Consider the following 26,801-nt stretch of genomic DNA (forward strand, 5'->3'; position numbering starts at 1 on the left):
GTCTCTCTCTGGGTACATTACTCTCTCTGGTTATATTGCTCCCTCTCTCTCTCTCTGGTTACATTACTCTCTCTCTCTGGTTACATTACTCTCTCTCTCTGGTTACATTACTCTCTCTGGTTACATTACTCTCTCTCTCCAGTTACCTTACTCTCTCTGGTTACATTACTCTCTCTCTCTCTGGTTACATTACTCTCGCTCTCTCTGTCGAGCTGCGATTCGAAACCTGTCTGGCGGCGCGTCGCATCTGCACGCATGCGTCTCCGATTGCTGTTGGAATGTGAAGCGGGATAAGTGGTGGTCATGTCCCTGTCTTCGTCGGGAATTCCTCCAGAGAGGAGAAGCGGAATCCCGTGAGCAACTGTTCCCGGGAATGAAGAGGGGTCAGAATGTCCAGGAGTGGCGGGAGGAGGTGCACCTGGTGCCTTTCCCTCTGCTGTGTTTTACTTTCACTGGTAAGTGTGTTGGAGCTGTTGTATCAGTGTCTCCACTTCCTGGTGAGTCATATTTTATAAAGGCCGAAACAAGATTCAGGGTAACAAGTGAACTCGATTTCCCAATAACTTTTGTTATTTAAGTTAGATTAGTTTTGTCTCTAAATTAACACCGGAGAAATCAGGGGTGAACCATTCGGACCAGTAATCAGAAGTCATTTGATGTCAGATTTCTTCATCCTCAAGCACTTTAACCCTTTCATCATGATTAGAACTGTAGTATTTTTATTGGTTCTTGGGATATTAGCATCACTGTCAAGGCCAGCATTTATTGCCCCTCACTAATTGTCCTTGAGACAGTGGTGATGATAAGTCGCTTTGAATTGCTGCAATCCATGTTAAAGCCTGGCTTGGGTATAAGATTAAAACATGACCCGTCCACAGCCAACCTGTACCCAGCCAGAGCCCTTTAATTTTTTTTCGCACCCGATCCGACCCAACCCGAATCTCCTTCATCTGTTCCGGCAGCTGGAGTTGTGGGGAATCATGGGGAAGCCTGATCCCGTGACTTCCTGGAAGCAGTGTCCAGCCCAACTTGGACTTTCGACCCAACCCAACCTGAACCCAACACACGTCGTTGGATCTAGTCGGGTTTGGGTCGGGTAGCCAGGCTTTAATCCATGTCATTGAGTTATTTACTGCATAGAACGAGGCCATTTGACCCATCAAGTTGATGCCAGGTCTCGGCAGAGCAATCCAGTCCACTCCACTCCCCCACTCGATCCCTGCAAGTTTATTTCCTACAAGTGTCCATCTTCTTTCCTTTTGAAATTGTTAAGGGTTTATTCAGGGAAGGTTATGTCTTACTAAATTAATTCAGTTTTTTGAGGAAGTAACAAGGACGATTGATGTGGGTAGTGCAGTGGATGTTGAGTAAAGCATTTGACAAGGTCCCACATGGCAGACTGGTTAGAAAAATAAAAGCCTGTGGGATACAGGCGAATGTGGCAAGTTAGATCCAAAATTGGCTCAGTGGCAGGAAACAAAGGGTAATGGTCAAGGGATGTTTTTGTGAATGGAAAGCGATTTCCAGTGGCATTCCACAGGGCTCAATGTTGGGTCCCTTGCTGTTTGTGGTATATATTAACAACTTGGACTTAAATATGGGAGGCATGATTGGGAAATTTGCAGATGACACAAAAATTGGTCGTGTAGTTGATAGTGAAGAGGATAGTTGTGGACTCCAGAATGATATCAATGGTTCAGTTGAATGGTTGGAAAAATGGCAAATGGAATTCAATCCAGAGAAGTGTGAGGTAATACTTTTGGGGAGGACAAAAAGATCGAGGGAATACACAATAAACAGGAGGATATTGAGAGGGGTAGAAGAAGTGAGAGATCTTGGAGTGCATGTCAACAGGTCCCTGAAGGTGGCAGGACAGATAGATAAAGCAGTGAAGAAGACATATGTGATGCTTTCCTTTATTGACCGAGGTATAAATGACAAAAGCAGGGATGTAATGCTCGAACTGTATAAAACGCTGGTTAGGCCACAACTGGAGTATTGCGTACAGTTCTGGTCACCACATTACAGGAAGTACATAATTGCTCTGGAGAGAGTACAGAGGAGATTTACAAGAATGTTGCCAGGGCTTGAAAATTGCAGCTATGAGGAAAGATTGGATAGGCTAGTGTTGTTTTCCTTAGAGCAGAGGAGGCTGAGGGGTGAGTTAATTAAGGTGTACAAAATTATGAGGGGCCTAGATAGAGTAGACAGGAAGAACCTGTTTCCCCGAGTGGAGAGGTCAATTACGAGGAGGCACAGATTTAAGATTATTGGTAGAAGGATTAGAGGGGACATGAGGAGAAACCTTTTCACCCAGAGGGTGGTGGGTGTCTGGAATTCACTGCCAGGAATGGTGGTGAAGGCAGAAACCCTCAACTCATTTAAAAGGTACCTGGACATGCACCTGAAGTGCTGTAACCTGCAAGGCTACGGACCAGGTGCTGGAATGTGTGATTGGATTGGGTGGCAAGTTTTTTCAGCAGGTGCAGACACAATGGGCTGAATGGCCTCCTTCTGTGGCCTGTTTCTGTGCCGTAACCTTTCTGTGGTTCTATGAAATCATTGATTGCCTCCATTTCCAGCACCTTCACGAGCAGCACGTTCTGGGTCATTACCACTTGCTCTGTAAAAAAACAAAATCCTCACATTCCCCTGCATCTCTTGTCTTAAATCTGTGTCCTCTATCCTTATACCATCAGTTAATGGGAACAGTTTTTCCTTGTTTAACTAATCTAAACCTGTCATAATCTTGTATACCTCTTTCAAATCTCCCCTCAATCTCCTTTGCTGCAGGGAGAACAGCTCCAGCTTTTCCAACCTAATTTTTCAGCTAAAATCCCTCATCCCATGAACCATTCTGGGAAATCTCCTCTGCACCCTCTCAAGGACCCTCTTCTTCTTTGGCCTCCTTTATCTCGAGAGACAATGGGTAAGCGCCTGGAGGTGGTCAGTGGTGTGTGGAGCAACGCCTGGAGTGGCTATAAAGACCAATTCTAGAGTGACAGACTCTTCCACAGGTGCTGCAGATAAAATTGGCTGTCGGGGCTGTTACACAGTTGGCTCTCCCCTTGCACTTCTGTCTTTTTTCCTGCTAACTGCTAAATCTCTTCAACTTGCCACTCTTAAGCCCCGCCTTTATGGCTGCCCTCCAGCTCTGGCGATCACTGGCAACTGACTCCCATGACTTGTGATCAATGTTCACAGGACTTCATGTCGCGTTTGCAGACGTCTTTAAAGTGGCGACATGGACGGCCGGTGGGTCTGATACCAGTGACGAGCTCGCTGTACAATGTGTCTTTGGGGATCCTGCCACCTTCCATGCGGCTCACATGGCCAAGCCATCTCAAGTGCTGCTGGCTCAGTAGGGTGTATATGCTGGGGATGTTGGCCGCCTCAAGGACTTCTGTGTTGGAGATACAGTCCTGCCACCTGATGCTAAGGATTCTCTGGAGGCAGCGAAGATGGAATGAGTTGAGACGTCGCTCTTGGCTGACATACGTTGTCCAGGCCTCGCTGCCGTAGAGCAAGGTACTGAGGACACAGGCTTGATACACTTGGACTTTTGTGTTCCGTGTCAGTGCGCCATTTTCCCACACTCTCTTGGCCAGTCTGGACATAGCAGTGGAAGCCTTTCCCATGTGCTTGTTGATTTCTGCCTCGAGAGACAGGTTACTGGTGATAGTTGAGCCTAGGTAGGTGAACTCTTGAACCACTTCCAGAGCGTGGTTGCCGATATTTATGGATGGAGCATTTCTGACGTCCTGTCTCATGATGTTCATTTTCTTCAGGCTGATGGTTAGGCCAAATTTGTTGCAGGCAGCCACAATCCTGTCGATGAGTCTCTGCAGACACTCTTCAGTGTGAGATGTTAATGCAGCATCGTCAGCAAAGAGGAGTTCCCTGATGAGGACCTTCCATACTGTGGTCTTTGCTCTTAGACGGGCAAGGTTGAACAACCTGCCCCCAGATCTTGTGTGGAGGAAAATTCCTTCTTCTGAAGACTTGAACGCATGTGAGAGCAGCAAGGAGAAGAAGATCCCAAACAGTGTAAATGCTAGAACACAGCCCTGTTTCACACCACTCAATATAGGAAAAGGGTCTGATGAGGTACCGCTATGCTGAGTTGTGCCTTTCATATTGTCATGGAATGAGGTGATGATACTTAGTTGCTTTGGTGGGCATCCGATCTTTGCTAGTAGTCTGAAGAGACCACGTCTGCTGACAAGGTCAAAGGCTTTGGTGAGATCAATGAAAGCAATGTAGAGGGGCATCTAATGTTCGTGGCATTTCTCCTGTAGCTGGCAAAGGGAGAACAGCATGTCAATGGTAGATCTCTCTGCACAAAAGCCACACTGTACCTCAGGGTAGACACGCTCAGCCAGCTTCTGCAGCCTGTTTAAAACGACTCAAGCGAAGACTTTCCCCACTATTCTGAGCAGGGAGATTCCACGGTAGTTGTTGCAGTCACCGCGGTCACCCTTGTTCTTATAGAGGGTGATGATATTGACATCGTGCATGGCCTGTGGTACTGCTCCCTCATCCCAGCACAGGCAAAGCAGTTCGTGGAGTGCTGAGAGTATAGCAGGCTTGGCACACTTGATTATTTCAGGGGTAATGCTGTCCTTCCCAGGGGCTTTTCCACTGGCTAGCGAATCAATGGCATCACTTGAGTTCCAATTTTGTTGGGCTGTTCGTCCAGCTCATCCATGACTGGCAGAGACTGGGCTGAATTGAGGGTGGTCTCAGTGACAACATTTTTCCTGGAGATCAGTTCCAGGTAGTGTTCCATCCAGCATTTGCTTGCGTTGGTCAGTGATTATGTCCCCTGATTTAGATTTGAGGGGGGCGATCTTCTTGATGGTTGGCCCAAAAGCTCTCTTAATGCCATCATACATTCCTCTGATGTTTCCGGTGTCGGACGCCAGCTGAATACGACTGCATAGGTGTTGCCAGTAGTCATTTGCACAGCGCCTGGCTGTTCTTTGTGCAGCGCTTCTGGCTGCTTTAAGTGCTACGGATGTTAACTCGCTGGGGGCTTTCTTGTAGTTCGACAGTGCAATGCGCTTAGCGGCTATGACAGGTTCCAGCTCTTCAAAGTGAGATTGAAACCAGTCTGCATTCTGCTTCTCACGTTTGCCATAGGTCATAGATGGTGTCTCTGATGTGGGCCCACTTGGTCTCTGCATCCCCTGTAGGAGTGTTTTGAAGGGCTTTTTCAAGTGAATTTAGAAACTTATGTAACAGCTGTGGATAAAAAAATTCTGTCCGTGTTGGTGCGCTGGTGGCCCTTCTGCTTGGAGTGATGCAGCTTCTTTGGTTTGAGTGTAACCTTGCTGCACACCAGGGAGTGGTCCGTGTCGCAGTCCGCACTGTGGAAGCTGCACGTGATTTGAACGCTGTTTAAAGAGACTCGCCTTGTGACAATGAGGTCCAGCTGGTGCCAACGACGTGATCTTGGGTGTCTCCAAGAAACCTGGTGACAGGGTTTAGTATGAAAGAATGAGTTGGTGATGCACAGGTTATGATAGGTACACAACTCCAGCAGTCTCTGTCCGTTCTCATTCATCCTTCCAATGCACAAGGCAGGAGGGCCATGAGTCATGGTCAGCCCCAACCCTGGTCTTAAAGTCCCCCAGCAGGAACAGATGTTCGGTATTGGGAATGCTACTAATGATATTATGGAGTTCCTCGTAGAACTGGTCTTTAACTTCAGGTGGGGAGCTGAGTGTTGGAGCATAGATGCTGAGTAGGTGTACTGGACCAGAGGTGGTGAGCAGTTGGATGGACAGTATGCGTTCTGAGCCATTTGAGGGAGGCTCTATCATACTGAGCAAGGAATTTCTGATGGCGAAGCCCACTCTGTGCTGTCTTTGTTCTTCAGGATCCCTACCCTGCCAGAAAAAGGTGTAGTCTTGCTCTCTTAGAGATCCGCTCACAGGGAGGCGTGTCTCCTGAAGTGCTGCAATGTCTACATTGAGTCTACTGAGCTCGTTGTTAATGATGGTGGTCTTCTGAGAATCTTTGATTTGTGTAAGGTCTTCCGACAGGCCAGGACACATAGTTCTGACGTTCCAGCTTGCAAAGCGAAGGGCTGCTACCTTCTTTCCTTTTTTTGTCGTGCTGTTTGGTGCGGTGTCACAGTCCACTTGTCGGGCAGCGACCCTGAGCTCCAAGCACCCATTGAAGCAGGTGGACTGTGGCGGGACAGAACCTTACTGACCGGGGATTGCCCGGTTTGAGGCGGGTGGTTGCTGTCCAGTGAGATGCGAAGACCTCTCCCACTGACAAAGGCAACCCATGGCGCCCAATCTCTACGCCAATTGAGCTGGGCTTATAACCCGTAACTGCTGCGTTATTTTGGTTGCTGTGAGGCGACTATGGAGTGACCTCTCCATGGCGCATGCCTGGGCGGATGTATGGAGGTTGTGAGTTGCCCAAGCGTCAAAACCCCCCTCTCGGCCTTCCTGGTTGGGTCCAAAGGAGTGCAGAGCACGACGTTTGGCACCGGTATGGCTGCAGGAACTGCCGGAAACATGCCAAAAGTGACACATGACCGGCTTCGGGGTTCCGCTACGGATTTTCTGTTAGGGTTTACTCCCTTAGCTTTGGTCTCTCTCGAGACGCCCACAAGGCAGTGGGGTTGTTAGGGCCCCTGCTCAGGTACAGGAACTAACAAGTAAGCTGTGTGATTTCATGGCGGAAGGGGGAAGGGGGTGCGTTGTTGCCAGGGGGAGGAGGTGGAGGGAAGGGGTTGCAAGGTGGGGATTGGGTGCGGGGGGAGGAGGTGAGGTAAGGGGGTCCGAGGGGGAGCTGGGAAAGGGGGGTGCAGGGGAAGGGGGTGCGAGGGAAAGATAGGGGGAGGGGGTGCAGGGGAAGGGGATGCGAGAGGGGAGCTGGGAAGGGGATGCGAGGGGGTGGGGGGAAGGGAGTGTGGGGTGGGGGGAAGGGGGTGTGAGGTGGGTGATCTGGGAGGGAGTGTGAGGGGGAGGGGCAGGGGGTGGGGGGAAGGGAGTGCGAGGGGGGTGAGCTGGGAGGGGGAAGGGGGTGTGAGGGGGAGCTGGGAAGGGGGTGGGGGGAAGCGGGTGAAAGGTGGGGGGAAGGGAGTGCGGGGGGTGCGGGGGGAGCTGGGAAGTGGGTGCGGGGGGTAGCTGGGGAGGAGGTGTGAGGGGGGAGCTGGGAAAGGGGTGCAAGGGGGGAGCTGGGAAAGGGGTGCGGGGGTTAGGAGGTGGGGGAGGGGGGTGCGGGCGGAAGGCGGTGCGAGGGGTGAGCTGGGAAGGGGGTGCAGGGGGGATGGGGGTGCGGGGGGTGAGTGGGGAAGGGGGGTGAGCTGGGAAGGGGGTGCAGGGGGGAAGGGGGGGTGCGGGGGGGAAGAGGTGGGGGAAGGGGGTGCTAGGGGGCAAGGGGGTGCTATGGGGGAAGGTGGTGTTGGGGGGAAGTGAGGAGGCGTCCGGCGGGGGTCGCGTCCCTGGTGAGCTGGCCAGCGCACAGCCTACACGGCCTCCTCGATATCAGCGTCCTCCAGGCTGACGATGCGCTCGTGGTCGCCATCCAGCTGACAGTGGAGCTTCTTTCCCGGCTCCCAGCAGTGACGGCGGAAGGACGACCGAAGCCGGATTGAGGCCCTGAGCCTCGACGACAGCCTCATGGGCACTCAGGCCGCCTTTCATGTCCCTGGCCAGCGCCTTCCAGGTGGGCGCGTCAAAGAACAAAGAACAGTACAGCACAGGAACAGGCCATTCGGCCCTCCAAGCCTGCGCCGATCTTGATGCCTGCCTAAACTAACACCTTCTGCACTTCCGGGGCCCATATCCCTCTATTCCCTTCCTATTCATGTATTTGTTAAGATGTCTCTTAAGCGTCATTCACATAGTGGCCGCACCAGGACAAGTAGAACTCCACAACCCAGGCGGACGACGCGTTCCTCAGCAGATGATATCCAAGCAGTAACTTGCAAGCAGTAATAAAGCGGTAAGCGCAAAGGATCAACATTACCCTAGTCCTTTGGAGAGTCGCTGATCAGGTCACATTGAGTTACTTCGGGCCTACAGCGTTCTGGTAAATCTCCTCTGCACCCTCTCAAGGACCCTCACATCCTTCCTAAAGTGTGGTGATGCAATACTTTAGTTGGGGCCTAACCAGAGCTTTATAAAGGTTCAGCGTAACTTCCCTGCTTTTGTACTCTGCCTGTATTTATGATGGCCAAGATCCCATCTGCTTTGCTCAACACTCTCTCAATCGGTCCTGCCACTTTCAAAGCTCAATGCACATGCACCCCCAGATCCCTCTGTTCCTGCATACTGTGGTCCACCCACAATCCTGTAAGGGAGGAAGGTCCAGGATTTTGACCCAGTGACAATGAAGGATCAGTGATATATTTCCAAGTCAGGATGCTGTGTCATTTGGAGGGGAACTTGGTGGTGGTGTTCGCTTTGACATTCAATGGCATGAGCATCGCTGAATCCCCTACCATCAACTACTCGCGGCTTTTGTTGCTAAGTTTGATCAATAGCAAACTAGATTTAAGAGTTTGTTTTTCTTTACATTGCAACAGTTACTGCAATTCAAAATTACTTCACTGGCTGTGAGGGCTTTGAGACTTCTTGAGGATGTGAAAGGTGCTCTATAACTGCACATTATTGTTTTTCTGACATGTATTCTTTACTGCTGTACAATTTTCATCTAATTGCATGTAATTTAGATTAGATTAGAGATACAGCACTGAAACAGGCCCTTCAGCCCACTGAGTCTGTGCCGACCAACAACCACCCATTTATACTAATCCTATATTCCTACCAAACATCCCCACCTGTCCCTATATTTCCCTACCACCTACCTATACTCGTGACAATTTATAATGGCCAATTTACCTGTCAACCTTTTGGCTTGTGGGAGGAAACCGGAGCACCCGGAGAAAACCCACACAGACACAGGGAGAACTTGCAAACTCCACACAGGCAGTACCCGGAATTGAACCCGGGTCCCTGGAGCTGTGAGGCTGCGGTGCTAACCACTGCACCACTGTGCCGCTTGTCAAGCATACAAACACTCCAGGCCAGGTGGAAAAGTCTGGGAACTTCCTGTACTTGAATCAATATCCATACATCATCTGTCTTAAAAGGAAATACATTTTTAAATTACATCGCATGAATAGCAATGATAGAATTTCATTCAAAGTACATTTTAACAGTACAGCTAATAAAAGGTTATACAAAGCTGAAGCGAGATGAAACTTTTGTTAGATAGTCTGCATGCTCTTCCAACATGTAGTTCGACTCCTGGGTCTCTCCACAAATAATAGTTTCTGTTTTCTGACAGTGTTTCCAGATCCTCCTAAAGATTCTTCCATCATAGGATCTTACAGTGTACAATCTGATACCCACTTTCTGTTGCATTTCTCCTGGCATCCATTTCCTTGTTCTTGTTGGCTGAATTGTAATAATGTCTGCTTCTCTAATCTTATCAAGCTTATATAAGGAAATCGTGGTTTATCTGCCAAATAGTCTTTGAGTTGGTGGGGCTGCCCATTGTCTCAGTTGAGAAGAGTGATTTAAGAGTTTGACAGACTTGTGCACTTTTTCCTGAGAGTGCTGTCTACCCAGGTTCATCGGTCACTCTTAACTGCATCCTGCCTGCTGTGGTCAGCACTGCACCTTTACTGCTTTGTGTTCAATTAAATGATAGCATGCTCCATGGAACTGTAACATAGATCGCTTGTCATGTATACTGGTTACTTTGGCCTTGCATATGCTCTCCTGCCGTTACAGAGGAGGGAATGAAAAGCACACTCGTGAGATACCATAAAAAACAAAAAATTATGGGGCTCTGCCACTATTCTGGGCCAAATTCACTTATAATCCAGCTGGTTCCGGATTTGGGTTACAAGCACTATGGGAGCTTTTGTATGTGCCTGAAGAGAGAGAGAGCTCTGCCAATGTGTGTTTGGACAAAAAGCTTTTTAAAAAAATAATTAGTAACTGCAATGAGGATTTCATCCACTTTGACTCAAAGCAAAGGAGACCATCTACATGGATGAAAATATCTGTTTTCTCAAGGATAGTCCTGTTTGCCGATTGACCTGTGTGTTTTCCATTTTTATCATGTAACAGCCTGATGCAAAATCTCTTCCACACTACAAGTCCAAAATATTACAACTGCCTTTGCAATTTCAACAGTAATCTCTGCCTCAACATTTGACTGTGAATACTTTAGTGAGCTGGTGACATGACTGTGCTCAAATTGTGTGAAGTATTGGAATTCCCTGTTGTCTGATGTAACCTCATTTGAAACACCATAATGTGCAAAGTGAGCTTTGATCTTAGCTATGACATTTTCCTTTTTTGAAAATCAGATAATCTGCTTCTTTAAAATAAATCAGCACAATAATAAGAACACACAAAATAGTTTCTTCCATCAACTTCAGACAGATCATGCGCAGTTTACTTTCAGGGTGGGGGATGTTTCTGGTACTTGGCTACTAATAAGCACTTCTCTCCTTTATTAAAATTGTTGGCATACATCACATCCTAAACTGTGTGTCTCTATGTCCTTGTTTGTTAGAACTTGGTAAATCTAGCTGTCTAGAGTCAACTTTGCCTTCTGGTATAGCTTAAATGAACTCTGTTTCATCTCTTCTCTGATGGAGTCTTATAGCTATTTGATAATCCTTGACTATTGGACCATCCTCCATCCTCTAGAGTTCATTTCTAATGTTTACACACATTGCAATCTGGAGTGGTGCTTCTCTTGTGTCAGACCATATTTTGCTGTCATTCAGATTTTCATTGCAGATTTTCAACTATACCAGTAGCTTGCTTAATGTTGATCAGTACGTCCTCATATGGTAAATATTGCAGCAAATTGATGGTCTTTGAACATATCACTTACCATTTTCCTTATTGTGAACCTTTCTGATCATAGATAGACAGGAAGAATCTGTTTCCCCTAGCGGAGAGGTCAATTACCAGGGGGCACAGATTTAAGGTGATTGGTAGAAGGATTAAAGGGGACATGAGGAAAAACTTTTTCATCCAGAGGGTGCTGGGTGCCCAGATTCACTGCCCAGAGACAGAAACCCTCAGCTCTTTTAAAAGGTACCTGGATGTGCACATGAAGCACTGTAACCTGGAAGGCCGTGGACCAGGTGCTTGAAGGTGGGATTACATTGGGTGGCTAGTTTTTTTCAGCTGGCGCAGACATGATGGGCTGAATGGCCTCCTTCTGTGCCATAACCTTTCTGTGGTTCTACATGAGTGCATACAGTTTATACAGTATACCAGCAAGAAACAGCCTTTGTTGTAGACATGAGATTTGTATTTTTGAAGATGGAGCATGGTTCCCTGACATCGATTGGATGCACAAGTGAAACCCTTTTTCAAAACTTCTTTCTAAAAGAATATTGTTCAAATTCCTCCAAACCAGAAAAAATGGCTGTCAGTTCTTTTTGATCAGAATATAATCGCTCTCCATTTCAGTTAGAAGTTTAAGGCGTAAGCCACAGGCTGACTTTGTGCATGATACATGCGCTCAATTCTTTTCTATTGTGTCGCATTTCCGAGGTACATCCTATTAATGCCAGAATATTTTAATATTGATTGATTGGGAGATCATCACTGTTTGACCTCATCCAGATGCTTGGCATGGTGATATCCCCACGTAAAGTCAACCTCTTCCCACAGTACCCCCTGCTTGATCCCCATAGCCCCGCAAGTTCATTTCCTTCAAGTCCTCATCCAGTTTCCTTTTTAAATCATTGATCATCTCCACTTCCACCACTTTCGTGGGAAGTTAGTTCCAGCTCATTACCACTCGCTGCGTAAAAAAGTGCTTCCTCATGTTGCCCCTGCATCTCTTGTCCAAAACCTTCAATCTGTGTTCCCTAGTCCTTCAACCATTAGTTAATGGGAAGTTTTTCCTTGTCTAACTTATCCCTAAGCCTGACATAATCTTGTACACCTCTATTAAATCTCCCCTCAATCTCCTTTGCTCCAGGCAGTTTGACAGATTTTTGTTGGCAGTGCTCCAAAGGCTGTAGATAGACTAGAATGCCATCCACCATGACAGTTTACATTCAGGTTTTCAAGTGCCTCATGAAGTCGTCTTTTACATTCACAGCGGCTAAAGTGACATTGTGCTCTGGTTTTACAATCATGTGTATCTTCCAAATTGTCCTGAAAAGGTAGTTAGCAGATTACATACTTTATCTAATACAACATGCCAAAGTTCATTCTTTGCATTCATAAACATGAGTAGTTTTGCTTTCACCAGTTCAGGTAGAATATCATCTATAACTTGAAGTGGGTGGGCAACTATTATATTTGAACACTTTTTAAAATGGCTTTTGATGAATGCACAGGTGATCTTTATCACTCTCTCTTTCAGCACCATCACCACCACTGAAGCACCAGTCACTATCTTGACTGATAGATCACTCATGTTTTTCCTGACATGCTCTTTTATAGCTAGAGAATTTTCTGTCTGGCAACTGTATAGGTGGAATCTTAGCATAAAATCTCTTAGCATGGGCAGCACAGTGGCGCAGTGGTTAGCACCGCAGCCTCACAGCTCCAGCGACCCGGGTTCAATTCTGGGTACTGCCTGTGCGGAGTTTGCAAGTTCTCCCTGTGACCGCGTGGGTTTCCTCCGGGTGCTCCGGTTTCCTCCCACAGCCAAAGACTTGCAGGTTGATAGGTAAATTGGCCATTGTAAATTGCCCCTAGTATAGGTAGGTGGTAGGGGAAATGAGGAAAGGTGGGGATGTAAGAGGGTAATGGGATTCATGTAGGATTAGTGTAAATGGGTGGTTGATGGTCGGCACAGACTCGGTGGCCTGAAGGGCCTGTTTCAGTGCTGTATCTCTAAATAAAATAAATAAATAAAATTGGAAGTGCAGCGTTCCTTCCTACTTCCAGTCTCCTTTGAGGATTAGGAATTGTCGTACTTGATCACTGCATTTTATTTTGTAAGTTTTGACAAACATTCCATCATCATAATGTTCTTTTCATTCACTGTCACAAGTAATATGTGTTGAAAGGCTCTTGCACCCAGAAGAGATCTACTCGACGAAGCACTATTGGAACCTCAATTAGATCACAGAATGACAGAATCATTACAGCACAGAAGGAGGCCATTCGGCCCATTGTGCCTGCACCGGCTTTCTGAAAGAGCAACTCTTTCAGTTCCATCCCCCTGCCTTCTCCCCATAACCCTGCACATTCTCCCTTTTCATATACCCGTCTAATTCCCTTTTGAATGTTTCATTTGAACCGGCCTCCACCACATTCTCAGGCAGCGCATCCGAGACCTTAACCACTCGCTGCGTGAAAAAGTTTTTCCTCATGTCACTTTTGCTTCTCTTACCAAATACTTTAAATCTGTGCCCTCTCATTCTCGATCCTTTCACGAGTGGGAACAGTTTCTCTCTATCTACTCTGTCCAGACCCCTCATGATTTTGAATACCTCTATCAAATCAACCTTCAATTCTCCAAGAAAAACAGTCCTAACTTCTCCAATCTATCTTCATAACTGAAATTTCTCATCCCTGGAACCATTCTCATGAATCTTTTCTGTACTCTCTCCAAAGCCCTCACGTCTTTCCTCAAGTGCGGCGCTTAGAATTGGACGCAATACTCCAGCTGAGGCCGAACTAGTGTCTTATACAAGTTCAACATAACTTCCTTGCTCTTGTACTCTATGCCCCTATTAATAAAGCCCAGGATACTGTATGCTTTATTAATGACTCTCTCAACCTGCCCTACCACCTTCAATGCCTTACGCACATATACACCTAGGTCCCTCTGCTCCTGCACTCCTTTAGAATTGTACCCGTTATTCTATATTGTCTCTCCATGTTCTTCCTACCAAAATGAATCACTTCACATTTCTCTGCTTTGAGATTCTTCTACCACCTATCACTTCATTCTACCAACTTGTCTATGTCCTTTTGAAGTTCTACACTATCCCCCTCACAGTTCACAATGCTTCCAGGTTTCATATCATCTGCAAACTTTGAAATTGTGCCCTGTCCACCAAGGTCTAGGTCATTAATAGATATCAGGAAAAGCAAGGGTCCTAACACTGATCCCTGGGGCACTCTACTACAAACCTTCCTCCAGCCCAAAAAACATCCATTAACCACTACTCTTTGTTTCCTATCACTCAGCCAATTTCGTATCCATGTTGCTACCGTCCCTTTTATTCCATGAGCTACATGTTTTCTCACAAGTCTGTTGTGTGGCACTGTATAAAACGCCTTTTGAAAGTCCATGTACACCACATCAAAAACATTGCCCTCATCAACCCTCTCTGTTACCTCCTCAAAAAACTCCAGCATATTAGTTAAACATGATTTTCCCTTAAGAAATCCATGCTGGTTTTCCTTAATTAACTCTCATTTCTCCATGTAACTATTGATTTTGTCCCTAATTATTTTTTCTTGAAGTTTTCCCACCACTGACGTTAAACTGACAGGCCTGTAGTTTCTGGGTTTATCTTTACACCCTTTTTCGAACAAGGTGTAACATTTGCAATTCTCCAATCCTCTGGCACCACCCCTGAGTCTAAGGAAGACTGAAAAATTATGGCCAGTGCCTCTGCGATTTCCACCCTCACCTCCCTCAGTATCTTTGATGCATCTCATCTGCTCCTGGTGCTTTATCCACTTTAAGTACAGATAACTTATCTAATACTTCCTTTTTATCAATTTTAATCCCCTCTTGCATCTGACTTACCTCCACTTTCAACATTGCCTGGGTTGCATCTTCTTCCTTGGTAAAGATAGATGCAAAGTATTCATTTAATACCTCAGCTATGCCCTCTGCCTCCAATAAGATTTACGGTAGTTATGGAAAAGGACAAAGACGGGCCAGAAATAAAGGTACTGAATTGAGGGAAGGCCTATTTCAATATGATTAAACAGGATCTGGCAGAGTGGACTGGGAGCAGCTACTTGCAGGAAAGTCTACATCAGACCAGTGGGAGTAATTCAAAGAGGAAATAGTGAGGGTTCAGAGCCAACATGTACCCATTAAGGTGAAAGGTCGGACCAACAAGTCCAGGGAACCCTGGATGTCAAGGGATATAGAGGATTGGATCAGGAAAAAAAAAAGAAGCTTATGGCAGATTCGGAGTGCTGAAAACAGCGGAGACGCTAGAGTATAGAAAGTGTAAGGGGGTACTAAAAAAAGTAATTAGGAGAGCAAAGAGGGGACATGAAAAAACACTGGCGGGCAAGATAAAGGAAAATCCCAAGGCATTTTATAAATATATTAAGGGCAAGAGGATAACCAGGGAAAGAGTTAGGGACCAAAGTGGCATTCTGTGTGTGGAGCCGGAGGATATAGGTGAGGTTTTAAATCATTACTTTTCATCTGTGTTCACTATGGAGAAGGACGATGTAGGTGTAGAGATCAGGGAGGGGGATTGTGATATACTTGAACATATTAGCATTGAAAGGGAGGAAGTATTAGCGGGTTTAAAAGTGGATAAATCCCCAAGCCCAGATGAGATATCCTAGGCTGCTAAGTGAGGCAAGGGAGGAGATAGCAGGGGCTCTGACACCAATTTTCAAATCCTCTCCGGCCACAGGGGAGGTGCCAGAGGACTGGAGGACAGCGAATGTGGTGCTATTATTCAAGAAGGGCAGCAGGGATAGACCAGGTAATTATAGGCCGGTGAGTCTAACATCAGTGGTCGGGAAAATATTGGAATAAATTCTGAGGGACAGGATTAATCTCCACTTGGAGAGGCAGGGATTAATCAGGGATAGTTGGCATGGCTTTGTCAGGGGGAGATCCTGTCTAACTAACTTGATCGAATTTTTCGAGGAGGTGACTAGATGTGTAGATGAGGGTAAAGCAGTTGATGTAGTCTGCATGGATTTCAGTAAGGCTTTTGATAAGGACCCGCATGGGAGATTGGTTAAGAAGGTAAGAGCCCATGGGATCCAGGGCAAGTTGGCAAAGTGGATCCAAAATTGGCTTAGTGGCAGGAGGCAGAGGGTGATGGTCAAGGGTTGTTTTTGCGAGTGGAAGCCTGTGAACCAGTGGTGTACTGCAGGGATCGGTGCTGGGACCCTTGCTGTTTGTAGTGTACAGTAATGATTTAGAAGTAAATATAGGAGGTATGATCAGTAAGTTTGCAGATGACACGAAAATTGGTGGTGTCGTAAATAGTGAGGAGGAAAGCCTTAGATTACAAGACGATATAGATGGGCTGGTAAGATGGGCAGAGCAGTGGCAAATGGAATTTAATCTTGAGAAGTGTGAGGTGATGCATTTTGGGAGGACTAACAAGGCAAGGGAATATACAATGGATGGTAGGACCCTAGGAAGTACAGAGGGTCAGAGGGATCTTGGTGTACTTGTCCGTAGATCACTGAAGGCAGCAGCACAGGTAGATAAGGTGGTTAGGAAGGCATATGGGATACTTGCCTTTATCAGCCGAGGCATAGAATATAAAAGCAGGGAGGTTATGAAGGAGCTGCCTAAAACACTTGTTAGGCCACAGCTGGAGTACTGTGTACAGTTCTGGGCACCACATTATAGGAAGGATGTGATTGCAGTGGAGAGGGTGCAAAGGAGATTCACCAGGATGTTGCCTGGGCTGGAGCATTTCAGCTATGAAATTTCAGTGCTGTATCTCTAAATAAAATAAAAATAAAATAAAGAGCGACTGAAAAGGCTAGGGTTGTTTTCCTTAGAGCAGAGAAGGCTGAGGGGGGACATGATTGAGGTATACAAAATTATGAGGGGCATTGATAGGTTAGATAGGAAGAAACGTTTTCCCTTAGCGGAGGGGTCAATAACCAGAGGGCATAGATTTAAGGTAAGGGGCAGGAGCTTTAGAGGGGGTTTGAGGAAAATTATTTTCACCCAGTGGGTGGTTGGAATCTGGAACTCACTGCCTGAAGAGGTGATAGAGGCAGGAACCCTCACAACATTTAAGAAGTATTTAGATGAGCACTGTGGCGCAGTGGTTAGTACCGCAACCTCACAGCTCCAGGGACCCAGGTTCAATTCTGGGTACTGCCTGTGCAGAGTTTGCAAGTTCTCCCTGTGACCGTGTGGGTTTTCGCCGGGTGCTCCGGTTTCCTCCCACAGCCAAAGACTTGCAGGTGATAGGTAAATTGGCCATTGTAAATTGCCCCTAGTGTAGGTAGGGAATATGGGGTTACTGTAGGGTTAGTATAAATGGGTGGTTCTTGGTCGGCACAGACTCGGTGGGCCGAAGGGCCTGTTTCAGTGCTGTATCTATAAATAAATAAATAAAAAAGCACTTGAAACACCATAGCATACAAGGCTACGGGCCAAGTGCTGGAAAATGGGATTAGAATATTTAGGTGCTTGATGGCCGGCACAGACACAATGGGCCTATTTCTGTGCTGTATAACTCTGTGATTCCATGTGTAAATCCCCTTTCTGGTCCCTAATTGGCCCCACTCCTCCTTTTACCACCCTTTTGCTATTTAGATGCCTGCAGAAAAATTTGGGATTTTCTTTAATGCTAGCTGCCAGTCTCTTTTCATGCTCTGTCTTTGCTTCTCTTATTTGCTTTTTCACTTCCCCTCTGGAGCTTCTATATTCAGCCTGGTTCTCAATAGTATTTTCTACCTGGCATCTGACATAAGCACACTTTTTCTTCTTTATCTTAATCTCTATTTTTTTTGTCATCCAAGGAGCTCTGGATTTGTTTGCCTTACTTTTTTCCTTCGAGGGAACATACCTGACTGTGCCCGAACTATCTCCTCTTTGAAGGTAGCCCATTGTTCATCTACCAGTTTTCCTGCCAGCTTTTGACTCCAATTTATTTGTCCCAGCTCCATTCTTACCCCATTGAAGTTGGCCTTCCCCCAATTAATTATTCTTACCCTGGATTGCTCATTGTCCTTTTCCATAGTCAGCCTAAACCTTATGATATAATGATCACTATCCCTTAAATGCTTTTTGATGTTTGGGATTTTTTAAACACTGACTCCTTTCCCCAGTAACTTCATTTCTGTTTTGTTCAAAATGAGTGTGACACCATGTGTTATCAAACAATTTCAAGATATTCAATCTCAGTTTGAACAGTAACAGTAGCTCTATTTTCCAGCTGAAATCTGATTTTGTTATGAGCACATTGGCTTATTGGTGTTCCAGAGATCCATCCACTTCAATGAGATAATGTGAACTTCACTTGAGTTAATAGCAACTCGATCTACAGTATATAGTTTCTATTTGCCTTTTTCCAATGTTTGGACTTCAACATTATGCTGAGAAATAGTTCATTTTTCCAGTGTGTTACACTTTGCACATCAAGCAAGACAGACTTTTTTATATGGTGTTTTCCATAGTAATAGCTGACCTCCTGTGCCATTGCACATACAGAGACGAGATCAAGTGCCAGAAGCAGGTCAAGCAGGGGTAGAGGGTGGGGGAAATAACTGGGTCCAGACTGGTGTGGGGAAAGAGGAGCAGGAGGAGGGAATAAATGGATAGGAGGAAAGGAGAGAGCAGGGAAATAAATGGGAGAGTGATTGTAGAGAGGGGGCAGGGAAGAGGAAATAGTGAAGAGGCAGTGGTGAAGGAGAGGGAGATGTGGAGGAAGTAGTGGAAATGGATGGGGAAGGAAGAGGGACAGATGGAAAGCCAAATGCTGCTTATGGTAGGATGAGAAAGACTGGAAAGCAGTCCAGTGTGAGAAGTTGTCAGGTTAAAGTATTGTACGCTAAGAGGTGAGGAGGGTGGCTGGGGTTGGAGGCCCAATGGTGCTTCCTTGAGTGAGTATGGATAGGTGTGATTTTAGGGGCTCCCCTGAGGCGGGGGGCGGCATAGAGTACCCCAATGGCTGGTGGGGTGGACGTGCCGGGCCTGTCGCCGAGCAATCTTTCTGGGGCTTTCCCACCCAGAGGCCAATTGAGGCCCTTAAGTGGCCTATTAAGGGCCTCTTCCTGCCACCGGCGGGATCTTACCAGCGGCTAGTGGGTGCCTCCCCCATGTGGGGAGGATGCCTTGCAACACGAGGCAACCTCCCTACAGGTTTGTTGGGGGGGGCCCTCCTCTGTGAGCAATTTTTTGCCCAAGGAGCACCCCCGCCGGGAACAGCTTTACCCTCCGACATCTCCCCCCACCCCCAGATGTCACGCCCACCCCCCTCGCCGCACCAGTGAACCCTCCTCACCTATCTCTTGTCCATGGTTCCAGCGCTGAGCCTGGGTCCAAGGCCTCTGCGGTACTGGCAGTAGCCACTGCTCCCCGTGGTGCTGCTGATACTGCTGAGCTGTTATTGGTTGGCTGCTTATGGAGGCCAGATCCCCGTCTTTAAAGGGATGGGGATCCCAGCTCTTGAATCTTGACTTGAAAAACACCGGAGAATTGCTCTGGGGGGGGTGCGGAAGTACAAAGGTGGGGTTCCTCCTGCCTTTTCGGCCTGGCGCTGGGAGCCCCGCCTCCTTCATTAAATCCAGCCCGATGAGTCTGAAATAATTCTCAGTTTTGATTTAATGACTTTCTGCAACATTAAATTGTTTTAGCTTGCTCAGAATTGCCTCTTACACCAATTTTCATCTGTCTCAAACGGAAAGGCCCAAATTTTCAGGGCCCCTGAGCCCATACTGCTAATTAGTGTAGCATTGTTCTATAGTGTACTAGTTCTATTAATAGGGGCATAGAGTACAAGAGCAAGGAAGTTATGTTGAACTTGTATAAGACACTAGTTCGGCCTCAGCTGGAGTATTGTGTCCAATTCTGGGTGCCGCACTTGAGGAAAGACGTGAGGGCATTGGAGAGAGTACAGAAAAGATTCACGAGAATGGTTCCAGGGATGAGGAATTTCAGTTATGAAGATAGATTGGAGAAGTTAGGACTGTTTTCCTTGGAGAAGAGAAGGCTGAGAGGTGATTTGATAGAGGTATTCAAAATCATGAGAGGTCTGGACAGAGAGATAGAGATAAACTGTTCCCACTCATGAAAGGATCGAGAATGAGAGGGCACAGATTTAAAGTATTAGATAAGAGAAGCAAAAGTGACATGAGGAAAAACTTTTTCATGCAACGAATGGTTAAGGTCTGGAATGCTCTGCCTGAGAACATGGTGGAGTGAGGTTCAATTGAAGCATTCAAAGGTAATTAGACAGTTATATGAAATGGAAGGATGTGCAGGGTTATGGGGAGAAGGCAGGAGGATGGAACTGAGAGAGTTGCTCTTTCAGAGAGCTGGTGCAGACACGATGAGCTGAATGGCCTCCTTCTGCACTGTAAGGATTTGATTCTGTGATTGATGAAATGTAATGTTTGTCCTGAATTGTCTCAAAGGTTTTCCAATTGTTTCCTCGATTGTTTGCCAGCTCTACTTTTTCAGCACAGTACATTTCGAAGAAGAGATTTAATTTTGACTGACAGTTAAACAAAAAAAAAACTACAGTACTTGGTTTAGAGTCCATGTAGATACTGCGCTGAACAGCGTCTGGAGTTGTAGGGATCTGCCCCGAATGAAGATTAGAAGATTATGGCAAACCCTTCCGTTATTTCCATCCCCACTTACTTTAGCAACCTGGGATGCAAACTATCCGGACCAGGTGACTTATCAACCCTAAGCATAACTAACCTTTTAGTACCTCCCCCCTCTCAATTTTTATCCTATCCATTGCCTCTACTCTCTCCGCTTCTACTGATATTTTGTCAGCCTCCATTTCCTTAGTGAACACTGATACAAAGTTACTCATTAATTATATTAGCCTTGCCCTGCCCCTCTAAGCATATATTACCCTCTTTGTGCCTGATTGAGCTCACTCCACCTTTTACTACGGGCTTACTGTTAACATGCCGGTAGAAGATTTTTGGGTTCCCTTTGTGTCCACTGCCATTCTATTCTCATATTCTCTTATTCTCTCTTTGCCAGTCTTATTTTCCTCTTCACCTCCGTTCTCAACTTACCGTATCTCGCATGGTTCTCACTTGATGAGTTCACCTGACGTACATCATACACCCTCTTTCTTTTGTTTCATCATAATCTCTTTCTCCCTCGGCATCCAAGGAGCCCTGTTCTTGGTTCCCTTACCTGCCATCCTTTTTGGAATGTTACTAGCCTCTACCGGAAGCATCTATTCCTTAAAGATAACCCATTGTTTTGATACAGCTCTTCCTGTTGGTCTTTGTTCCATTTTACCTTGGCTAGATCCCTTCTCATCGTGTTGAAATTAGCCATCTTCAAATCTAGACATTCTGCCTATTTTGTTCCTGGCTTTTCTGCATTACTAGTCTAAGCCTTATGGTACAATGATCATTCTTACCCATGTGCACCCCCACAGACACTTGGGCCACCTCATTTCCCAACAACAGATCCAGTAATGCCTCCTTTCTAGTTGTGCTGAGAACATACTGATCAAGGAAGTTCTCCTGAACACATTTCAGAAATTCCCCCTCCCCTCCTAACCCTTTACTCTAAAATTATCCCAATCGATATTTGGGTAATTAAAATCCCCCAGTATCGCCACTCTCCAGTTCTAGCACATCTCTTTCAATCTCCCTCTCCCTATTTGGAAGCCTATAGAATAGTCCTAGTAACGTGATCATAGTTTTTTTTGCTCCTCTAACCAAATGGATTCGGTCCTTGCCCCTTCAAGGATATCCATCCTTTCCAGTACTGCAATGTCTTCCCTAATCAGGACTGCCACCCAACCTCTCTTTTATCATTTTCTATCTTTTCTGAACACTTTCTATCCCTTGTATATTAAGTGCCTTATCCTTGCCGTTTTTAAACTACGTTTCCACTATTGCCACTACATCATATTCCTATACTGCTATTTGTGCTTGTAGCTCACCAGCGTTATTCACCATACTTTTTGCATTTACACACATGCATTGAAATCCTGTCTTTGCATTCCTCGTAGTCCTTCTCAGTCCACTCCCATCTAATACAAGAACACAAGAAGCAGGAGTAGGCCATTCAGCCCTTCGAGCCTGCTCCACCATTCAGAAAGAACATGTACACATATTGCGCCTGTTTTAGCTAAATGAAATAAGTGACAGCAATTTGCTGGTTCATTCCTCAGGGCAATGCCTTGACCAATCAGAGTCAAGCTGCCTGGTTTAAATTTCAAACAAAGCTTGACAGTTAACTGTCAATCACCATAAACTGGTACATTCTCCATGGTAACGCCTCTACCAATCAGAGTCCACTTGCCAACAAATCAGTGCTCTCTTCTCATACCCTATAAATTTGTTGCGTCCCTTACATTGGTATTTTTGCGAATTGTCCTGATGAGTGCAAGATGAAAAGCTTCGACAAAATGTCTCTATTTTCAGCAATACTCAAGTTCTGTACTACCAAATGACTATTAGCTCTTTTTCCTTGCACAAATCTAGATCTAAAATAGCCCATTCCCTAGTTGGTTCCTCAAAGTACTACTCTGGAAAACCATCTCACATACATTACAAGAATTCGTCCTCTATAACATTAGTACTAATAAAGTTTCCCTAGTTTATATGTAGATTGAAATCCCCATGATTACTGTATTACCCTTGTTACATGCACCTCTAATTTTCTGATTTATACTGTGATTTACATCACCACTGCTGTTTGGTGGCCTATAAACAACTCCGACTAATGTTTTCTGCCAGTTGCTGTTTCTTAGTTCCACCCAAACTGATTCTACATCTTGATCTTTAGAACTAAGGTCATCTCTCACTGATGCCCTCTTTAACAGAACTACCCCACCACCTTTTCCCAGCTTCCTGTCCTTTCTGTCACATACCCTTGGATATTCAGATCTCAGCTTTGGTTTCCTTGTTGCCAGGTCTTTGTAATGGCTATCAGGTCATACATATGAATTTCTATTTGAGCTGACAATTCATCTGTTTTATTGTGAGTGCTGTGAGCATTCAGATACAAAGCCCTTAATTCAAGTTTTCTTACTGTTTTTGTAAACTCTGACCGTATCTGCTGGCACACTCTTAAGTTTGTAGTCACTGTCCCTTCCTGCCATACTCTGATCATCATTACTTTTATTGCTACCTTGATGTATTGTCTTGTCATTTTCCTTTAATTTACTCAATCTTCCCCGACATGATCTCTTCCCCCCCCTCTATTTAGTTTAAAGTCCTCTCTACTTCCCTAGTTATATGACTCAATAGAACACTGGTGCCAGCATGGTTCAGGTGAAGTCTGTCCCAATGGTACAGCCTCCACTTTCCCCAGTACTGCTGCCCCACTTCTCCCTCACCAGTATTCGAGCCACGCATTCGTCACACTAATCTTATTTACCCTATGCCAATTTGCATGTACTCAGATAATATTATTACATTTGAGGTTCTGCTTTTTAATTAGTGCCTAGGTCCTCATACTCCCAAAACCTCTTTCCTAGTCCTACCTATGTCGTTGGTACTTATATGGATCACGATCACTGGATTCTTCCCCTCCCACTGCAAGTTCCTCTCCAGCCCTAAGCAGATGTCTCGAACCCTGGCACTGGTCAGGCAACACAGCTTTCTGGACTCTTGCTCTTGGCTACAGAGAACAGTCAAACCCCCTGACTATACTATCCCCTAATCCCACTGCATTCCTTTTAACTCCCCCTACTTTAATGGCTTCCTGTACCATGGTGCCATGGTCTGTCTACTCATCCACACTACAGCCCTCTCTCTTCTCCATAGAAGCTGCAAGAACCTCGAACTTGTTGCTCAATTGCACTAGCTGAGGCTGCTCCACTCCCACTTTCACAATCCCCTTACCTGCCTGACCTGTATTTACACCCTCCTGTCCCTGCCCATTGACCTAATCGGACGGCCCTATCCTAAAGGGTGTGACTGCCTTCTAGAACAAAGTGTCCAGGTATGTTTCCCCCTCCCTGATGCATCACAATGTCTGCAGCTCCGCCTCCAGCTCATCTACTCTGAGCCGAAGCTGCTCGAGCTGTAGACACTTACTACAGACATGGTTGCCATGGATTGCAATGGCATCCAGGAGCTCCCACATACTGCAGCCAGGACACATCACCTGTGCTGCCATCTTTATTGAGTAAATTAAATTTATTTTTCTTAATTAATTTATAGTTACCCTCTTCACCGAACTGCCTCACTCACCAAACCCTCTTCTTCAAACTCTGTGCACTCAAGCAGCACTCAATATGGAACTACTCCCCTCCTTAGTACTGAATAACACTCTCACTCTGATCCCACCTAATACTTTGCTATTTTCTACTCTAGTGCTGTCTGTCTCTTCCAATTCTCTGTGCACCTTGGTGTATCATCTCCAGGTTCCCACACTCCTGCCAAGCTAGTTTAAACCCTGCCCAATAGCACCAGCAAATCATCCCAAAAGGAAATTTGTCCCAGCTTTGTCCCAACTGATCCTAGTGCCCCAGGAATCTAAAGCCCTCCTTCCTGCACCACCTGTCTAGCCATACACTGTTCTATATTCACTTGCACATGGTACTGGGAGTAATCTGGAAATTGCTACTTTTCAGGTCCTGCTTGCTAATTTCTTACCTAGCTCGCTAAATTCTGACTGCAAGACTACATCCCTCTTCCTATGTCATTGGTACCAATGTGGACCACGCCTCCTGGCTGTTCACCCTCCCCCCCTCAGAATGCTCTGCAGCCGTTCTTTGACCACCTTGACCCTGGCACCAGTGAGGCAACACACCATCCTGGATTCATGACTGTGGCCACAGAAACGCCTGTCTGTTCCCCTGACTATCGAATCTCCTATCCCTATTGCTTTTCGAGTATTACTTGTGCCCTACTGTGCAGCTGAGCCAGCCCTGGTGTCATGACCTTAGCTCTGGCTGCACTCCTCAGATGAACCATCACTTTCAGTATTCGGAACTGAATACTGGTTGGAGAGTGAGATGCACTCACGGGTCTCCTGCACTACCTGCCTGCTTCTTCTTGACTGTCTGGGGGTCACCCATTGCCTCTCTCCCTGCCTAACCAGCATTCCATACAGTTCCACCATTACGTCCCTGCTTTTGTATTCTATACCTCGGCCAATAAAGGAAAGCATTACATATGGCTTCTTCACCACTTTATCTACCTGCCCTGTCACCTTCAGCAACCTGACGACATGCACTTCAAGGTCTCACACTTCCTCTACCCCTCTCAATATCCTCCCATTTATTGTGTATTCCCTTGCTTTGTGAGTCCTGGAGTTCCCACGTAGCACAGGATGTGCACTCGAGAGGTCGGAGCAGCTGTGCCATTCCTCTATTTATTAGATAATAAACTTTGATACTACAGATAAACCCTGTTTCTCATAAACCCTGCCACTACTAGTACTATTAAACCCTACCAATAGTGATAAACCTTACCAATAGTAATAATAACCTTAGTGCTGCTAATAATAAATTTTACCAATACTAATAAACCTTACCACTATTAATATACCCTACCAATACTAAAACACTACGAATTGTAGTAATAACCTCACCAATAGTAATAAACCTTATTTACTTGTCACTTAACACTCACTTGTCACTTGTGGTTAATGCTTGATATTTTTAATGTTGTTTAGACTCAGTCCCTAACCAGTAATACTCACCAGCCAGTCAACTCTAGACTTATTTGTGATGTCACGGTTTGATACTTCTTCTCAAACTCTGGCGGGCCCCCAGAGATACCGCTGCTGCCATCACCCTGACTCCCTCCATGTATGTGAAGGCCCCGAGCCTGAGTCTTGATTTAAACTGTGCCCGGTAGTTCCTCGCAGGTATGCTGCCGTCACCACTCCCAACTCCCTCAAGGTAAGTGAAGGCCCCGAACCTGGGTCTTGATTTATATTCTTTCTGGTAGGTTCCTCGCAGGTCTGCTGTTGCCTCCTCTCCTGACTCCTCCATGGATGTGAAGGCCCCGAGCCTGTGTCTTCCCTCCAGCCTGAAAAAAAGAATTGTTCACCAGAACTCTGCTTTCACTCCATATCCAATTTCGTATCTATGCAGTCACTGCCTCTTTAATCCAATGGGCTTCAATTTTGCTAAGAAATCTATTATGTGGTACTTTGTCAAGCTCCTTTTGAAAGAACGTATACACAACTTCAACCACGCTACCCTCATCAAGTCTCTCTGTTACTTCATCAAAGAACTCAATCAAGATAGTTAAACACGATTTGCCTTTAATAAATCCGTGTTGGTTTTCATTCATTAACCCATTTTTTTCCAAGTGGCAATTCATTTTGTCTTGTATAACAGTCTCTAAAAGTTTCCCTATCACAAATGTTAGGTTGACTGACCTATACTTTATCCCTTTTCCCATTTTTGAACAGGGGTGTAATATTTGCAATTCTGCAGACCTCAGACACCACTCCCATATCTAAGGAGGGTCGGAAGATTGTGGTCAGAGCCTTCGCAATTTCCACCCTTACTTTCAGCAACTTAGGATGCATCTTTTTTTTAATTCATTCATGGGAAGTGGGCATCACTGGCTATGCCAGCATTTATTGCCCATCCCTAATTGCCCTTGAGAAGGTGGCGGTGAGCTGCCTTCTTGAACCGCTGCAGTCCAGGTGAGTTGGGTACACCCACAGTGCTGTTAGGAAGAGAGTTCCAGGATTTTGACCCAGCAACAATGAAGGAACGGCGATATAGTTCCAAGTCAGGATGGTGTGTGACTTGGAGGGGAACTTGCAGGTGGTGATGTTCGCATGAATCTGCTGCTCTTGTCCTTCTAGGTGGTAGAGGTCACGGGTTTGGAAGGTGCTGTCTAAGGAGCCTTGGTGTGTTGCTGCAGTGCATCTTGTAGCTGGTACACATTGCTGCCACTGTGTGTCTGCGGTGGAGGGAGTGAATGTTTGTGGATGGTGTGCCAGTCAAGCGGGCTGCTTTGTCCTGGATG

At 46.0% G+C, this 26,801-nt stretch overlaps 1 protein-coding gene across 1 annotated transcript in view; it reads left to right on the forward strand.

Annotated features, from left to right (window-relative positions):
- Positions 1–268: 268 nt before the first annotated feature.
- LOC137373682 (uncharacterized) overlaps positions 269–26,801 on the forward strand; it is a 41,852-nt gene continuing 15,319 nt past the window's right edge. Inside the window, exon 1 of the mRNA XM_068038850.1 lies at positions 269–455. Coding sequence (XP_067894951.1) covers positions 390–455 — 66 coding nt within the window. The 5' untranslated portion in view covers positions 269–389. The remainder of the gene's footprint in view (positions 456–26,801) is intronic.

The sequence above is a fragment of the Heterodontus francisci genome, chromosome 1 (genome assembly GCF_036365525.1).
Source record: "Heterodontus francisci isolate sHetFra1 chromosome 1, sHetFra1.hap1, whole genome shotgun sequence".
Taxonomy (NCBI): Eukaryota; Metazoa; Chordata; class Chondrichthyes; order Heterodontiformes; family Heterodontidae; genus Heterodontus; species Heterodontus francisci.